The 13025-nt window shown below is 35.8% G+C and overlaps 1 protein-coding gene across 4 annotated transcripts in view; it reads right to left on the reverse strand.

Annotated features, from left to right (window-relative positions):
• The window catches only part of Cmpk (cytidine/uridine monophosphate kinase Dak1), a 183715-nt gene that overhangs the window by 116260 nt on the left and 54430 nt on the right, over positions 1-13025 (reverse strand). For 2 of the 4 annotated variants that reach the window (XM_090409857.1, XM_090409856.1), the window contains exon 2: positions 7222-7327. In XM_090409857.1, the coding sequence (XP_090265983.1) occupies positions 7222-7302 (81 nt within the window). In that variant the 5' untranslated portion in view covers positions 7303-7327. Of the gene's footprint in view, positions 1-7221; positions 7342-13025 lie in introns of all 4 variants that reach the window. The other 2 variants (XM_090409859.1, XM_090409855.1) reach the window with 1 other exon arrangement.

A 13025-nucleotide genomic window follows, 5' to 3' on the forward strand; every position in this document is an offset into this window, starting at 1 on the left:
AGGAAGACGAAGATAGAGGTGGATTGATACAATAAAATATACAATAAAAGGTGCCTTAAAAGACAGAAATTAAATGTTGGAGTCTTTACAGGTAACAGATTGATTTGGAAGAAAATTGTAGATAGGAAGTTAGTGGTGATGTTTCGTGTAGTATCAGTACATACATGTCAGGAATTTGATGATGATGATTTTTAAAATTTTGGTTCCAAGGTGTCTTATTTCCAAACTTCAAAATCTCTACTAGATATCTAGCATAAAAAAACACAAATTTGTTTCTGTATATATCTGTTTGTTCTCTTAGAACTCAAGAACTGCTGATCCAATTATCATACGATTTTCTTTTATATGTATCAGGTAGAGCTGATCGGGTCTTAGAAAGTAGTTTCTGGGGGAGGGGGGGGGAAACCACTGGTCTAAGTGGAGTGATTCAGTCAGAAGTGTCTTAGAAGCACAAAATGTTATATATGACAATATTGGAGTGCTGACAAGTAATAGACTAATTTGGAGGAAAATTGTTAATAGGAGATTAATAATAACATATTCTTAATTATGTAGTGCTATCATAGTAACCTGAATACCCCTTGGGCATGTAAATATATCAGAAAATTGATGATGATGATGAAACTAAAAAGAGTAGAAGTACATCAGAAGGACAGGGATGCAGAGGGTAGTTCAACAAGATGAAATATATAGTGGGCTTCTGGTCAAGTCCAGGTAGTATAAAGAAAAATGTAGATGCCATGCATTGACAAATTAGTAGAATGAGTGCAAGGCGAGTATTTATTATGGAGGACTTCAACTGTTGGGACACAGATCGAAAGGAGAAATAGTAACAGGGAGGGAAGAAACCTGCTAAGAGATAATGATCTGAGACATCTAATGGAGGGAACTTGAGGTTCATGCTAGATTTGATCAGAGCATCAGAGAACTTAGTGGTAACCAATGTAGCCACACTGCTTCCACTTGGGGAAAGTGATCATGTGGTCTTTATCTGGGAGACTGCCAGACATGCAGAATTTTCTATTAAGAAGAGGTATATGTGGCATTATAAAGTAGATGATTTTGAAAAATTGAGCAGTCAGCTTAGAGTAGTGCCATGGCATAAAATTTAGAGGAGAGATGTTAACAGTTCATGAGAGATAGTTAACTAGTGTTTGAAGAAAGCAGTACTAGAGTATACCCAGTCAGGAGGATAAATAAGGTAGGAGGTAGATAAATGAACATCATCATTAAGCAGGAGTTGCAGGAAACAAAAAGTTATGGAATAAATATAAAGAAAAAGGTGACTAGCAAATTCATGAGCAGTACAAAGAGTCAAGAACAGCGATCATGAGCAGTACAAAGAGTCAAGAACAGCGATCTGTATGTTAAGGAAGGCGAAACTAATGATAGGAAGCTAGCTGATGAGGCAAAAAGAAATCTCAGAGTTCTTTCACAATATGGTAAGTAAAAAGGAGAATGACTGTAGAAGGATGACTAACAAGTGTGCTGATGAGCAAGAGAAGCAAACAAAACAATTAAGTTACTAAGTGATCATTTTGCAAGATTCTACCATACAAGTGGAGATACTGCAGTACCAGATGTGATATTGATTGATGAGAGAATGGAGGTAGATAAAATGCAAGTGATTACAATACTGGAGAACCTTAATGTGAACACAGCCATGGGATTAGATGGCATATCAGTCCATATATATTATTGAGAATGTGTGATGGAATTGGCACCTCCTCTGACCAACCTGTTTAATTTGAGACTCAGTTCTAGAAAGGTGCCAAGGGAGTGAAAGAGAGCAAAATAGTTCCAGTGTATATAGGAGGATACAAGACAGAAGGCCAATCAGCATCTCAGGAGTGGTGGTTAAAGTATCGTAAAAGTTGGTAAAAATATCTGGGACTGGTTAGACAGGAATTTGATACTTTTATAGGGGATAATATGGTTTTGTGAAGAGAAGTAATTTGCCTTAGTAATTTACTTACTTTTTTTATACTAAAATGAGAATGCAGGAAATATAAAGATAAAGGAAATGGCTACTCAGTGATACTATTGGATTTTGCAAAGACATCTAACCAAATTCAACATAAAACTCTGTTGCATAAATTGGAGTAAATGGGGATGGACATGAAGCCAGTGATGTGGATAAGAGGGTGGATGGTGGACAGATATCAAAGAGTGGTATATAGGGAAGATGAGTTTGGGAGAAAGCAGGTGACTAGTGGTGTACTGCAGGACTCGGTATTAGGTCGTCTGCTGTTCAATTTGTACATCAATCAAATAGGAAATGATTTAAGAGGAAATGTTCAATTGTCTGCTGATGATGAAAAGTTAGGAAAAATGACAGTCAATGAAGATGCAGAGATCCTGCAGATGATTTAGACTGATAGTGTGGCCAAAGGTAAATGGCTGTCAATTTAACGTGATCCAGTCGAATGCTTTGTACTTTGGGATAAACAGATCGCAAGATGTATACTATACTATACTGATGGAACTGAATTCCAGGAAATTGTTGGATTTGGGGATGACAATGGGTAGGGAATTGAAATTTAGAAGGCATAGTGCAAAGGTTATCAAAACAGCAAATCAGATTACATGGTTGCTGAAGAATAAAGTGATGAATAGGGAGATTACTATTCCTCTTTATAAAACTTTAATAAAGCCACATTGGTACTAAAGCATGATCTGGCTAGATCCATGGGGATCAAGAGGTGAAGACCAAGATTGTTGTGGGTCTATGGAATGTTCCCCTTAGGAGAATAGACTGAAGGTCTGTAGACTTCAAAACTAACTGATATAAAAAAGCAAGAGAGCATATGACAAAAACATACGCATGATCATTGGGATTTTACAGGTTTGACACTGAAGTCTTATTTCAATTCATGGCAAGAAGGGAGAGAATAAGGAGTCATCCCTGGAAACTGCATAAAAGTGTAGGTAGCAAGAGTGATACAACTATTTTTGCTAGGAGGGGAATGGATGGAATAGGTTGTCAGAGGTGGTTGTGAGTATTATGCTGGTGAATGAGTTCAGAGGTATGATAGATATTGTGTAAGACATGGTTAGAATGGGTTTCCTGTGATGTCTTCATTACTCGTTAATGAATTTGTGTGACTACAGCCAGCACAATTAGAACATCCAAGGTCGGCTATGGCTGAGGTCATTAAAGAGTGGAAATATGATAAAAAGAAACTCTACAGCAAGATAGATCACAACAGATGAAAAGGGAGAGGATGTTGCAAAAGAGATTGTGCAATTTTTCTCCATCATTCAGTGGAATTCTCTCAATGGCCAAGAATCTGGGAAATCTACATGTGAAGATTCATACCAGGTCTACAGAAATTGAAGACGTGAACTTCGGCTTCTCAGGTTGTATTAGTCCAGCTACACAGAAGATAAACATCATTCCAAACAATGCTGTTTAACTTGCCATGATAATTGGAAAGAGACTATTGAAAAACCGTGGTGTTGAGAAATAAACTGTAATACACATACACTTTTAAAAGCAGATGGACATGTTGAGGTATAGAAGTTGCCAGGAGAATGAGATGGTAAAAGATATAAAAGTATATCATTCCATCTGTTTAAGTATGGTGGTGGTGATGTTTGTATGGAGGTGCTTCTCCTGGTTTGAACTAAGAACCTTTAGTTCTTAGAAGCATGAAATGTTATGTATGACAATATTGGAGTGCTGACAAGTAATAGACCAATTTGGACGAAAATTGTTGATAGGAGATTAAAGACCATATACTGGCATTTTATTGTTATGCTGTGATAGTTAGTCAGTACCAAGGAAACAAGCATCGGCAACAGGTAGATAAGCTGTAGAGGTTTGCACTAGAACATGACAAAAATAACTCTGCAGTTCAATTTCCCATGGAAGATCTGCTGTGTACAAACTAAACATTATTTCATATATTATTCCATAAAACTTTGGTTTGATCTGCATAATACAGAGACAAGCCATGACACACACACACACACACACAAAAAAAAAAAATACTGTGATATACATGGTAAATAATGACCACACACATGCTTAAAATCCTGGGAAGATTTGGGGAATGGCAGCTACTAAGAGAACTGTTGTGTCGGAAAATATGCTGACTCACTATTTGTAAGTCATCTTGTTTCCAACCCAACACACAGTAACGATTAGATCTAAGGATAAGAACATGCTTATGCCTCCAGAGAGAGAGAGGGCTAAGAGAGTATTGTACATATGTTCACTCAGAAGTATATCAAACCGACTGAGATTGTTAAAATTAAGTAAACTTAGGAAATCTGTATTTAGAATTGATAATGTCTGTGTAAAATAAGCAAAGAGAAATTGTGTCTCAGGACCGAAATTGTTATTATGAAATGTGCATGAGAGATCTATGTATTAGAACCATGTCAAAACAGTTCGAAGTTGGGGTGACCAATCGGCCGCAGCTATGAGCATGAAGTAGTCATCGAGAGAGGGTGCTCACACTTTGCAATATAAGGTCCGGTGCAAGATTCAAATCGCTCTCTTGTTTTCTGCCTGCGTTCCCATCCAAGTCCTGGATAGCTACAGAAGCTTGTTGCTGGTGCCCAGCAAATTTACTCGACCAAAAATGGTCGAGTAAAGTCACCAAAGGAATGAAGTCAGAATTCCAGTAAAGAGCCGTTGGTAAGTTAAGCCAACGTAAAGTCAGCGAAGGGCAACCTTCGAAGATAGTGAAATTAGTCGCTGATGCCATGAAAACACTTGGTGAGAAAATACGGAAGTCAGCGAAGGGCAACCTTCGAAGATAGTGGAAGTAAGTCGCTGATGCCATGAAAACATGTGGTGAGAAAATACGGAAGTAAAGTCATCGAAGGGCAACCTTCGAAGATGGTGGAAGTAAGTTGCAGATGCCATGAAAACACGTGTTGAGAAAATACGAAAGTGAAGTCAGCAAAGGGCAACCTCCGAAGATAGTGGAAGTAAGTAAGTAGCTGATGCCATGAAATATGTGGTGAGAAAATATGGAAATGAAAGTGTAGAGGGAAGTCACGGAAACTCCATGAAAAGAAAAGGATGGTAATGTACAATTTTTCATACTCATTATAGATTGTAATTGTAAAAGGAATAGGAGCCAAGGAATTAAGGAACCTTATCCATAGTACCTAAAAGACTACTTGGACTGATTTGTCTGTGTCAAATAAGCTGGTGCCACTCTAAGCTTGTGCTGAGAAAGGAACCTAACCTTCGAACTGTTTGTCAGGAAGATGCCATATGATATAATGTTAGATATTAGCATGAAATTTTATTAAGTTGTGGGGGGAGGGGGATAGAGCTTGAGCACGTATTAGAATAATTTTCCATGTTAAAATGCAAGATGAGATACGTCTGACATACTTTGTATAAAGTCTGTATATAATTGTCCTTAGAGAGTAAGTACTGAGTAACCCTGTATGGAATAGTCGAGTCTGAACATAATAACATAACAGAGATATAGGATTGATTCATTTAAACATAAGAATTGAAATTTTGGATATCTTAACCTAAAGAGGGGGGGAGAGTTCAGACTCTCTAGCATTGAAATTATTACATAAAGTGTATCCATGCAAGTGTTTATAATAAATGTATTTCTTTATGTCAAGGTTCATGAGTCTGTTGTTTCTGAGATTGAATTACCACTTATAAAATTTTCGGACCTGTATGAGTGAAGGGGGAAGCAATTTACGTAACAAAGAAAAGGGGGTAGCCATGACTGCATATCACGTGATCCCTGTGTTGCTTAGCGTTATTTATTTGAGTATCAGAATTTAGTTGCTGGCTGGCGCAGTCGTTCTAAACAAATATAAATTTGTCAGCAATGGAATAACTGATATGCATGAGTGATGAATGATAGTTATATAGAAAAATATAAGAATAACAAAGAAAAGGGTAAAAAGCGACAAGGAAACAGGACATAACAGAAAGAATATAAGTTCAAAAATAAATACGGGAGTAGTGACGACGTAACAGAACATTATCACTAAAGTGTATTATCTTCTGTGTTAAGGATGTGGCAGCTTCTAGTTTGTGATATGATCCATTATCACAGAGTCCATAAAAATGAATAGCAAATGTTTATATCAATGTTCTGTTGCCTATTCAGTGGCAGTTCTATAAAAATTACTAAAATGAATATAAATATGATACATGCACTGTATTTAATACTATAAGGGTTATGGGAGTGCAAACCTTAGACTAGCCTATCTGAACTCAATAGAGCACCTTTGGAATCTGCTTATCTCAGCTTTGCCATTAGGGGCTCGTGCGAGCCCTTTTTTAAATTTTTCTCAAATTTGGGAGCCCCTTGTTCTTCTTGTTTACTTTATTTTTTCAAAAAAAAATTTTTTTTTTAAACATATTAAGTGACAAACTCATATGGCAACCTAACAAAAATTAGTCTATTCGGCAGTGTATAGATTATTTGGAATTATTGTTTCAACTCCTCTATAATGAATGCGCCCAAGTTTGAAAATAAAATAAGTGCATGTGCTATCTTTACCCTTCTCCCTTCTGGTAGCAATCGTATGGTAAAACCAGTAGCCAATCAAATGTTTTATAAAATTTTACAAAATAATATATTTTGATAGTTAAAAAAATGTTTTACTTATGTAAGATAAATTAACACAGTTGATTGTTTGCAAATATTTCATGTTTAGATAATGAAATATTTGTTTAAAAATGATAGCCTTTAGAGGTTGATCGTCCCCTCATACTTTTTGACTGGAATTTGTACACAAGTTGTATTAATAAAAGTTTTTGTGTGAAATACGACTTTTTTTTTTCTTTTTTTTGGTCGACAATGCAAGCCCTTTGTTAAAATTTCCATAGCTCACCACCAAATATACCCAAATTGATTCCCTATAGAAAATACTTGGGAAGGAATGGACAAATAATTCTATCAGCATTCAGTAAAAGAGAACAGCAACTACAGCAGCCCAAGGAGGACATACGGATTATCTCAGCTTTGCTATTAGTAGGACCAATATACCCAAATTGATTCCCTATAGAAAATACTTGGAACCGACAAATAATTCTATCAGCATTCAGTGAAAGAGAACAGCAACTACAGCAACCAAAGGTACAGGTGCAATTCAAAATTCCAAAAAAATAACAATATATTATAATTTTTGTAATGTAGTGTATATTCTACATTAAGTTGTAGTCAAATAATACTACTTGAATCAGTACATACATTAAAAACTGATATGACAAAAAGGTATTACCTTGACAATCTTTTCACATTGAGTTCCCTTGCCAGCACCAGGTGCCCCCAGCACAAATACTACATTAGGTTTAGTTGTCATGCTCACTAGTTTCCTGAGGATCAACCTGAAGGGCATGTACTAAGCATATCAACATGATGAATATTCCATTTTCATATCAACTATTATATTAGCTTATAAAAATAATTTATTACACATTAAACCACACACACACATAATCTCTTAAGTATTATTAAAAGTAGTTTTCTTTATTTAAATGAGAAATCTTTCCTTATGCTCAATAACAGTGGTACATTCAGCTAAATTATTATTATTATTATTATCATCATCATCATCATCAAATTCCTGACATATACAGGATCTTATGATAGTACTACATGAAAAGTTACATCATTACAAACTTCTTATCAACAATTTTCCTCTAGATTAGCCTGTTATCTGTCAACATTCCAATATCATCAGAATTTATATTTCTGTCTTCTAAGAAACTTTTTACTGTATCAACCCACCTACGTCTTGGTATTCCTCTGGGTTGGTCTTTTTTTGCCATCTTGGCACAGAACACTTATTTAGCTAATAATAATAATAATAATAACAATAATTATTATTACTGAGTTTGAATCACACAGCAACAGCTTAATTTCAATGTCACATAATCAAAAGGAATCAAATATTTAAAAATCAAAATTTTTAAGCAATTCAAATGCACTTTTTTGTAAATCGCAATTTACTAAACGACGTTTGGTGTAGATTTTTGGTTACAACTTCTGCCAAGGTTTGGTTTTTCCCCTGCTGCCCTTGGATGGTTCTCCTGCCAAAAGCCAAAGTAACTCCTGCATCATACTTCTCAATTTCCTACACTGATGTCCAAGAAATGTCTCACCTACTATTATCAATATATGGGAGTCAATGACTCCCATAATCTGCTAGTGAGAGATCAGGATAAAGATTTGAGCAAGTATATTAAAAAATATGATCTCCCTCCAGATACATAAATGTATGCTTCAAAACTAACTTCCATCATAACCTGCTTTGCCAGTTACCTAGTCTACAGTCCACCTAATCAAAAGATGACAAATCTCTACTACCCAATTACCAACTTCTGAAATAAGGATGCTTCCTTCTTCATCTATCATTACTGATATATTGTGTGACAGCTGCTCCATAGAAGATTTATAGAGAATTTAAAAATTGAAGCTTGTCATTCATCCTTTGTGCTCTCTGGATAAACACAATGTAAAGATTTAGAGAAATATCAAGGTTACTGCTCCCAATGTCTCAAAGATGTTTGATGAAGCTTGATGAGAAAGCACACAAAATACATTTTGTAATCAGTATCCAGTTTCTTTCCTCTTTGGTTACTCAATACATATAACAATAGATGGCCTTTTATAATCCAACTTTTCAACCACTACTAGAGTCACCAAACTTCTGTTCTTTCACCTGTTCTCCCTCTCTATCTCTCAACATACAACCCAATTTGTAACTTTACTGATGACAGTGCTTTGTGCCCCTTATTTCCAACATCTTGTGATGTCATCATGATCACAAACCATGGGCACACTGCCCATTGGTGTCCAATGCCTCCTTCATTATCTTCTTCCACCTTTCTTTGTCCAGGGTACACAGTTTTTGTAATCCCATTCCACACCAGTCCTTTATATCATCTATCCATTCTGTGTAATGGTCTACCTCGTCTGTTTACACCAGCTATAATACCAAAATCTTCTGATGTACAACCTAATAAGACTGCAAAGAACATCTACAGCAAACATTTTAAATGTTGATCTCCAGATCATTATCCAAGGGGGAAGATAATCTGGTCAATTTTAATTGTAAAAACTCAATCCCATGTTATTTTGCTTAAAAAAAAAAATGCTATTCAAAAAATTATTTATTGTTCTCATATCTGGAGGAGAAGAAGAAGAATGTCATAAAATCATGCATTTTTATTTACTTAGCTGTCTCTTTGCACATGCAAGTAAGTCGAAAGGAATGCGAATACTTGGGGAGCCACAGAATAATGCAGTATTTAGTATTTCATAATGTAGTACTGGACAACCCAGTACTACATTATGAAGCTATGGCTGCCAAAAATTTAGAAAAAATAGTTGTGGAATTTTCAAATGACAAAAAATAATAAGAATTAGTAAACACATATCTGGTTAATGTTTATTCAAGAATTTATAATTCTTGTTTAAATTACTATCTGAAAGACACAATAAAACAACAGCAATTCATCTTGCAGAAATCAACAGTCACCTGTAAGACGATCTCTGAAAATAAATTGATTGCAAAGAATCAATAATAGAAACACTTATAGACCACAGTAATAACTTTAATTGAATAAAGGTACAAATATTTCGTACTGAAAGTAACAGTACATCCTCAGTGTAGAACAAACAGTTAAAAGGAATGGAATACAAAGTACAGAACAGTCGGTGGATCACCAAATAAATTATTGCCGAGTGCCAGAAGATTAATTACTAAAATATTATTATATAATTCTTTAAAGATAATAATTTCATTGATGGTTGCATAAAATAAGAGTCTCCCAAACTTTTGGGAGTCATTTCGATTTAAATTCGGCCGATGTAAGAGGGCTTCGCAACTTTCTTTAAAAAGGCTTTCATATTTATACCAGCATCTGTGGAGAAGACAAGCTTCATTCCACTGAATATTATGATTAGTATCAATGCTATGTTGTGCTAGACCAGACTTATGAAACCTCATAAGTCTGGTGCACCTTTTCCAACATTGGAATCCTTTTTAGTGGAAAATGATATTTTTGTTGATTCTGAGTTTCTGGAAAGTGTTTGCTCACAAATGCTTTCCTGAAACTGAAACAGAATTTTGAAACACGTGTTCCAAAATTTTGTTATCGAAAAAATAATAGTTAATTAAGCTTTAAAGTGACAGTGGGCTTAAAAATGCAATTCCGTGATCTTGGTTCAGCTCGATTCTGGATCTCGCCTTCAGCGAGAAGTGAATTTCCCAAATTATCTGAAGAAACATTGAAAATAGTCATGCAGTTTTCTACAACCTATCTTTGTGAGAATGGATTTTCATCACTCCTTCAAATAAAAACAAAATACAGAAATCGTCTTAGTGTGTGTGTGTGCTGATCTTTGACTGAAGTCGAACAATATTGAGCCAGATATCCAGCAACTCTGCAAGGGCCAGGAAGCTCACCCATCTCATTAAATGTAAGTAGTAATAATTATATCAAATTACTTATTTGTTTAATAAAAATTAAAACTTTGTTCAGTGATGATACACTTAATCGTTTACTTCCAATTTAATTTAATTATGTTTCCATATGTATTCAAAACATGCTTTTAGATTTATTATGTTACAAATGGCACAGTTTTTCCCAAATATTGGTAACCCCACATAGGTTTTTAAAAAATTACATAACTTAATGGTCCATAGAATTGTGTTAGGCATTTTACTGGTCCTTGGGCTTAGAAAGGTTGAGAAACATTGGTCTAGATGAAGATCTGAAATTTCATTTCTGAAATCCAAAGAATTTTTTATATACATAGCAGTTCTTCTAGTTGAAGAAGTGAGTAAATTTGACAGAAATTTTGAAATTTTATAACTGGGACAACCTATACAGTCTATAACAGGTTTGAATGGAATTCCTGGCTTATGTACTTTTTGAAGACCGTATAATCTAGATGGCTGCCCAAAGCAGGTTTTTAGTGCTTTCTTTTTATCTTCATCCCATATTGATACATTATCTATAAGAGCATTAAGACTTTTTATTTGACTACCAGTAGGATCCAGAAGGCAAGTAATTTGAATAGTCGCAGAGTAGCGGTAACATTTTCCTCTCATATTCTCTTGTCTTGAATAACTACAGCCTTCCCTTTGTCAGCTTTTGTAATAATTAGATTCTTATTATTCTTCAGCGATTTCAGTGCTTTTAGTTCAGCGTAAGATACATTCAGCCGAGGAGGATTTGCATTACAAAGAATTTTTGCATATTCAAATCTGATCCTGTTAGCTGTTTTTTGGGGTAAGGATCGAATAGCCCTGTCTATGCTATGAAAAAAATCTATTATGGGTACCTTATTCGGAGCAACGGCAAAATTATGACCTTTTGACAAAACAAAACGTTCGCAGTCTGTTAGCGGACTGCTGGACACATTAATAACTACTCTATCTGTATCACAGACATTATTGCTGGATCTGGGGAGGCTCACCAGTGAATCAAACTTACATTTTAATCTATCACAGGAAGCATTAACACATATAAAACATATCGATGTCATACTGAAAGGTTTTTAATGCTTTCCGTAGTAGATCTATCTTACTCTGAACTAAAAGCACTGAAATCACAGAAGAATAATAAGAACCTAATTATTAGGAAAGCTCGTGGAAAGGCTTAGACATTGATTATGCATTTTTACTAAATAATTTAAGGAAATTACAATGTAAACTAGGATACACATTAAAATAAATTTTAATATACTTCAATATTTCGGCAACGTCACGTAGCCCTTTTCAAGGAACTTAAGAACAAGACACGTGCATGCAGGCACAGCAAACAGCAAATGAGGAAGAAGCAGGAAGCTATTATTTCTCCTAAAGTCCTGATGGCAATGTTGGTATTCTTGGGCGATTGGGCTGAAGGTCTTCTGATGTAGGTTTTCCAAATTTGAGGCAGTCGCATGCGGCCAAATTTGTTAAGGTTTGGATTGTTTTTAGGGCTGAAGCTGATTCCATGAAAAGCCTTTCATATTTGTATTTACTACGGTGTATTATCATGGCTTTCTTCCACCGTATTCCATGGCAGGTATCCAGCACATGGTCAGCAAGACCAGAGTGGCTGTATTGGTGAAACCGGATGTAGTTCCTTATGTTCTGAAATTCTGATATTTACTGTCCTGCCTATTTGGGCCAAAGTAGGGCAGCTTACAGCTGCAAGGGACCTAGTATACACCAGGTAGGTCTAGGGGGGGGGGAGGTTGGTCTTTAGTAGAACGGATAAGGGATGCCAATTTTTTATATGGTCTGTAACAAGAAGTTAAGTCATGTTTTTTCAGGATTTTTGTATTTTTTCCAAGGTGCCTCGGATATAGGGCATGGTGATGGATTTAGAGTAATCCTTGTTGTGAGGGGGATTGTGGTTTACTGGTTTCAATATTTTTTTTGGGGGGGATAACCATTGGCTGATTGAGAATGTGGTTTAGTTCTGTGGTTAGGGCATTGTCATTTGAACAGATAAGTTAGTGTGTTAGGAAGGAGAGGAGTGCATCGGAGCCATGCGGCCAAATAGTGAACATCATCAACACAGCGAAGCCAAATGGTTGGTTTTTGTGGGGCAGAGTTTAAGGCTTTCTCTTCAAAAGTCTCCATATAAAAGTTGGCCAAGAGTGGGGAGAGTGGAGAACTCATGGCTGTCCCCTGTATTTGTTTGTAGAATTTTCCTTGCCAAACATAATAGCCTGAGTTCATTGTGAACTGAAACAGGGCTGTGATATCGGGAGGAAATTTAGCTTGGATTAGCTCTAAGATTCTTTGAGTGGGACATTTGTGAATAAGGAGGAAACATCAAAACTGTCCATTACATCAGTGTGTTTGAGTGTAAGGTTTTTTATGCTGGCTTTGAAGTGGGCTGAGTTTTTTATTATTATTATTATTATTACGGGCAACTCCGGGGAGTCATTAGACTCATCGAGGGAGGCCCCAAATCATTTTCATCACAACTATTCGACATTCATACAGTATCTATCATACCTCGCCTTAAACTCATTCACTGTCACAGCATCCACCACAGACTCAGGGAGCGCATTCCA

The sequence above is a fragment of the Typopeltis vanoorti genome, chromosome 20, assembly GCF_054136105.1.
Source record: "Typopeltis vanoorti isolate ZY-2024b chromosome 20, IOZ_Tvanoo_1.0, whole genome shotgun sequence".
NCBI classification, from domain to species: domain Eukaryota; kingdom Metazoa; phylum Arthropoda; class Arachnida; order Uropygi; family Thelyphonidae; genus Typopeltis; species Typopeltis vanoorti.